Raw genomic sequence first — 6508 nt, 5'->3', positions numbered from 1 at the left:
TCAAAACGCTAAAAATAAATGACCAACAAAAAAAAAACCAAGATTCAACCAAATCAAAAAATAAACCCAAATACTAAGTAAACAAAGACGAACTATCCCACTTCCATTGCGCGCACACATGCACACACAAGCACACACATGCATGCACATGCAAACACACATTCACATACCCACCCCTTTACATACACACATATATATTCACACAGAGTTGAAACACTACTTTATTGTTTTCAGCGTACAATTTTCATCATCCCACTACCAAGTATGACATCATCCCTTCCTTTCTCATTCATAAACACAAGAGTATTATTATAGTAGAATATCTCGGTAACCATGGGAGCTATGAAAAAAATACAAAATCCAGCAATATCACTGGATCATTCTATACATCTGTGTAATTTTTCACGCATTCCACCCAGCCGTTTGACCATGAATCCTAAGACAAGAAAGAATTGCCCATATCAAATTTATATGTATAGATGTAATTGTACACCAAAAAATATAATAACATGGATGTACACATACATTTATACACATGTATACATACATACCTAATTTTAGTCAGCTATGCCTCAATTATATCCTCAAATATATATGTGCACCCTAATAAATTGATGCTTGTATCTATAAACATATATATGGATATATATCTATACACATATACATATCTTACATATAATAAAATGCAGTGTGTGTTCTGTCAGTCATATTTGTGGGAAAGAAGAGTAAAACAACAAATGGAGTGGCAGTAACTGTCAGAAGCAGTAAAGCATGCATACAACCTTCAAAGATTTTACTGAAAATAAAACTGCAAATTTTTCTCATAAATTGTATTTGCTTTATCAGTTTCACACACACACACATAAATATCTATATAAAATTAAATATTAAACAATTCTGTTTTCAAAATATTATCGCTCACGTAAAATATATATAGATGTAATGTGAATGAGAATATGTTGATGCCACATAAAAAGCATCCAATCCACACTGTAAAGTGGTTATCATTTGGAAGGGCATCCAGCTGTAAAAACCATATACATACACATATATACATGTATAGGTATGCATATTTATAGGTGTATATAAATATTTAGGTATGAGTATCTATATGTATGTATACAAAAAGGGTGAGAGATATGGTTATATATAAATGTGTATGCATCTATCTATTTATCTATCTATCTGTCTTTCTATCTAAACATGTGTATGTGTGTATATATGTATGTATGTATGTAAGTATGTGTATATATATATATATATATATATATATATATATATATATATAGGCATATATAGGCATATATATAAGTATATATATGTACATACAAAAGTATACATATATCTGCATATATATATATATATATATATATATATATATATATATATATATATATATATATATATAAGCAATGTTAATTCTCTAAATTAGGTATTAACAGTAACTGCACGATAAAGTGAAGTATATTGCCACTTAAATGTTAATTCTCTAATAGATATAGATATAGATATAGATATATAGATATATCCTAACTACATATATATATATGTGTGTGTATATATATACAGGGGTGGGACAAAATAATGGAAACGCCTTAAAATTTCAAACAAATTTATTTTAATATGCGGTAGGACTGCCTTTGGCAGAAATTACAGCTTGAATTCTATGAGGTATGAACTCATACAAAGTTTGAATTGTTTCCAAAGGAATTTTTGTCTATTCTTCAGCTAATACAGTCTCCAGTTCTTGTAGTGATGATAGTGGAAGTTATTGACTCCTTACTTGTTTTTCTAAAATGCACCATAAATGTTTAATAATATTGAGATCTGGGGACTGTGGTGGCCAGATAAGATGTCCAACTTCACTAGAATGTTCCTCGTGCCATTCAGTAACAACTTTAGCTGTGTGAATTAGTGCATTATCATCCTGAAAGATTGCAAACAAATGAGTAGATCATTTCCAGAATTCTTTTAGAATTTTTTTTTTTTTTTGTTGAAAGCAGACGTACAAAATGTAAACATTTGTACTGGAAGTTGATTCATTTAAAAGTTGACTTTTATTTATGCTGGACGGTATAATGCTTATTTTTTCTGTATAGATTTACTAAAAGCATTAAATGGTTAACTACTTTTTGAAGTCTGACATACATTCTGGTAATCATGGTCCAGGCTATCATCATCATCATCATCATTGTTTAACGTCCGCTTTCCATGCTAGCATGGGTTGGACGATTTGACTGAGGACTGGTGCAACCGGATGGCTACACCAGGCTCCAATCTAATTTGGCAGAGTTTCTACAGCTGGATGCCCTTCCTAACGCCAACCACTCAGAGAGTGTAGTGGGTGCTTTTACGTGTCACCCGCACGAAAACGGCCACGCTCGAAATGGTGTCTTTTATGTGCCACCAGCACAAGAGCCAGTCCAGGGGCACTGGCAACAATCTCGCTCGAAAACCCTACAAGGCCAGTCAGGCGGTACTGGCAACGGTCACGCTCAGGATGGTACATCTTATGTGCCACCCGCACAAGAGCCAGTCCAGGGGCACTGGCAACGATCTCACTTGGCTTGCCGGGTCTTCTCACGCACAGCACATTTCCAAAGGTCTTGGTCAGTAGTCATCGCCTCGGTGAGGCCCAATGTTCGAAGGTCTTGCCTCACCACCTCAGCCCAGGTCTTCCTGGGCCTACCTCTTCCACGGGTTCCCTCAACTGTTAGGGAGTGGCACTTTTTCACGTAGCTATCCTCATTCATTCTCACCACATGTCCAAACCAGCGCAATCGTCTCTCTTGCACACCACTACTGACGCTTCTTATGTTCAGCTTTTCTCTCAAGATACTTACACTCTGATGGGTATGCACATTTACATTACACATCCAGTGGAGCATACTGGCTTCATTCCTTGCGAGCTTACGCATGTCCTCAGCAGTCACAGCCCATGTTTCACTGCCATGTAGCATGGCTGTTCGTACACATGTGTCATACAGTCTGCCTTTTACCCTGAGTGAGAGTCCCTTTGTCGCCAGGAGAGGTAAGAGCTCTCTAAACTTTGCCCAGGCTATTCTTATTCTAGCAGTTACACTTTCAGCGCACCCACCCCCACTACTAACTTGGTCACCCAGATAGCGGAAGCTATCAACTACCTCTAGTTTTTCTCCCTGGAATGAGATAGAAGTTGTTTCCTGTTTGTTCACAGTGTTTATTGCACCTGAACATCTGCCACATACAAAGACTAACTTTGTAGTTAATCTGCCTTTGATATTGCTGCACCTCTTATGTGTCCATAGCTTGCACTGGGTACATCTTATATATTTTATTCAGTTGAGTAAAGTGTCATCCAAGCTGATATTTATTGGTAATTAAACTTAATTTGCAACACCTGTGTGTATTTATCAGCTTTGTTTTTGTTGATAATTCTTAACAACTTTTCCTGTTTACACACGTCTGTGAGTGTATGTGAGAGAGAAAGGGAAGCACATATGTATATATACATATATATCATCATCATCGTTTAACGTCCGCTTTCCATGCTAGCATGGGTTGGGCGATTTGACTGAGGACTGGTGAAACCGGATGGCAACACCAGGCTCCAATCTAATTATATATATATATATATATATATATATATATATATACACACATATATATAGAAATACACATATATATATATATATATATATGTATATCCATACACACATGTATATATACATACAAACGTACATTAATGGGCAAGTGTCTTCTACAATAGCCTCGAGCCAACCAAAGCCTTGTGAGTGGATTTGGTAGACGAAAGCTGAAAGAAGCCCATTGTATATATATATATATATATATATATATATATATATATATATATATATGTATTCATGTATGTATGTATATGTTTGTGTCTGTGTTTGTCCCCCCAACATCGCTTGACAACCGATGCTGGTGTGTTTATGTCCCCATAACTTAGCGGTTCAGCAAGACAGACTAATAGAATAAGTACTAGGCTTACAAAAAATAAGTCCTGGGGTTGATTTGTTCAACTAAAGGCAGTGCTCCAGCATGTCCGCAGTCAAATGACTGAAACAAGTAAAAGAATAAAAGAATATAGCTATCATCTGCTCACAATTTGTGAAATAATACTTCGGTTATTACCAGTTAATCTCACATACAAACACACTGTCTCATTCAGTTACGTACACATACAAACACAAACACAGTCTCATACAGCATACACATGTACACACACACACACACACACAAATACCAGCAGACAATCAGCATCATATTTTTCATTTATTTATTTTTATAGAATGCTAACTTGAAGAGGAGGGTATGGCAAGTGAGTAAAGCAGACTGACATCATCAAGGGAAGGGAAGGGTATACTGAGTGAGGGTATACCAAGTGAGAGTAGACCGGGTGAGGGTATACCTAGTGAGGGTATACTGAGTGAGGGTACACAGATATGAACAATGGGATTATCTCCCTTTGATGTTGTTCATTGGCTTCCAGCTGTGTCATCCTCCTTCAGCTATGCCACCTTTCGGCAATCAATATCTAGCTGTGGTGTAATTATTGTTAATACCGCTAATATTGCTATTATGCAGTTCCCAAAACACTAACAGAAACCTTCTGAAATGCAAGCACGGCCCGAATATCTCCGTTCTGGAGTTCAGTATGGACCCTGGTACATGTGACTTTTTCAGGATTTCCATGTATTCGGCTATGCATAGCTTGCAGCGTTTTGTTCCATTTATGTATGGACCCAGACGATGGAGGATTTTCCATGTTATCGCATATGGAATTCCATCTTCCTTCAGTTTCCAGATATGGCTGGCCAGCGATGTTGCACATCTCCTTTCTAGGATCCTGAAGGAGGATCTATGGTTGGAAAGGCGTTTCTTAAAGGAAGTTCCCGGGCATCCAATGTATTTCCTTGGATGTGTGGAGTCGGTGCTGTGCCTACCATTGCTGTTGTTGTTGCTGCTACTGCTGCTGCTGTTGATGGTGTTGATTCTGGTGTTGCTGGAGCTGGGGCTGTTGGTGGTGGTGACACTGGAGGTGGTGGTTGCATTGGTAGTATTACTACCTCTGCGTGTGTTGCTGGTGGTACATGTGTTGGTGTTACTAAGCCTGCCGATGTTGATGTTGCTGCTGTTGCTGCCATCACTGCTACTAGTGTTGCTGCTGCTGCTGTTATTGTTGTTGTTGCAGGTGCTGTCGACAATGATGCTGCGGGGATTGACAATGTCACTGTTGCTGGTGCTGCAGTCAACGATAGTGTTGCTGAGGCCGTTGGTGTTCGTGTTGGCAAAGGTGGGGGTGGGGGTGGCGTTGGTAATGTTATTGCAGGATGTGGAGGGGGTGTTGTCGATGTTACCACTGTAGCCGAATATTTGTTATGTAGCCAATGTAGCCAAATATTTGTCATTATTAAGGCACCAAGCTGGCAGAAATGTTAGCATGCCTGGCAAAATGCTTAACAGTATTTCATCCGTCTTTACGTTGAGTTCAGATTCCGCCAAGGTTGACTATGCCCGACATCCTCTCTTACTTTTCTTACAACATAATGTTTGCATTACTTAAATACTTAACATATGAATATGTGGTCCTGATCCATCTTATCTAATAAATTTTTTACCACCAACTTGAATTCCTGTGAAAAAATATGTAAGCATTAGCACAAGGCTGCCCTGAAGATATCTGGTCACTTTCAAACTCACATCTGAACTTACATCTAAAACTCTTAACATGGTTCAAACCTTGTGGATCTGAAGTACTGTTTACATAGTGACCAGATTGAAACATGTGTAGGCATTTTTTATGCTTATGTTAATCTATGTTCTTTTAAATTTTATTTGTATTTAACTATTTGCTATGTCTTATTGTGATACGAATAAAATAAGTATCCACAATATTTTTTCTCCATTTTCTTATATTCATAAATGTAAATTAGACTGTTTATCCCTATATATTGAGAGAATTTTCCCAATATATCATTGATAACACCAGTTGATCTCTGGATTTTATAATCCCTTAGGAGGACATTATATCCTCAATTTGCCCATACATATATATATATATATATATATATATATATATATATATATATATATATAGTCCCACCCATGCCAGCATGGAAGGTGGATATTAAATGATGATGATGAAGATATATATAGACACATACTTCATATACAGACATGTTTCAGAAAATTCCTGAACTAATTCTGTAGTGCACTAACAAATGGTAGCACACAGTTGTAAGGGTAGTGAGAGCTAGCAGTGACCTTCATGAGGCTCTGTGCTGAGTCATATCGCTGTGTTTACTTCACAAGTTATGAAATTTGTATTTTCATGATATATATATATCCAGATTATAAATTCACATTTATATCAATAATAATTGGTGCACTCGGCTTTGTAAGTAAATGCCTAAGTAACTATCTGGATAAACTAGGGTTTTCAAAATAAGAAATCAACCAATTAACTCGCACATTACAAATATAATATGTAAGTGGAACAGTA

At 36.9% G+C, this 6508-nt stretch overlaps 1 protein-coding gene across 1 annotated transcript; it reads left to right on the top strand.

The window, feature by feature from the left end:
* The first annotated feature begins 3891 nt into the window (after positions 1 to 3891).
* On the top strand, positions 3892 to 5519 carry LOC149132653 (uncharacterized). Its single transcript, XM_089363329.1, has one exon. The coding sequence runs from the start codon at positions 4867 to 4869 to the stop codon at positions 5443 to 5445; it is 579 nt and encodes a 192-aa protein (XP_089219455.1). The 5' UTR covers positions 3892 to 4866; the 3' UTR covers positions 5446 to 5519.
* The last annotated feature ends 989 nt before the right edge of the window (positions 5520 to 6508 follow it).

Source organism: Octopus bimaculoides, chromosome 14 (assembly GCF_046866305.1).
Source record: "Octopus bimaculoides isolate indiv1 chromosome 14, ASM4686630v1, whole genome shotgun sequence".
In the NCBI taxonomy this organism is placed as follows: domain Eukaryota; kingdom Metazoa; phylum Mollusca; class Cephalopoda; order Octopoda; family Octopodidae; genus Octopus; species Octopus bimaculoides.
The sequence above is the reverse complement of the archived record's forward strand: the minus strand, read 5'-3'. Positions and strand labels throughout refer to the sequence as shown.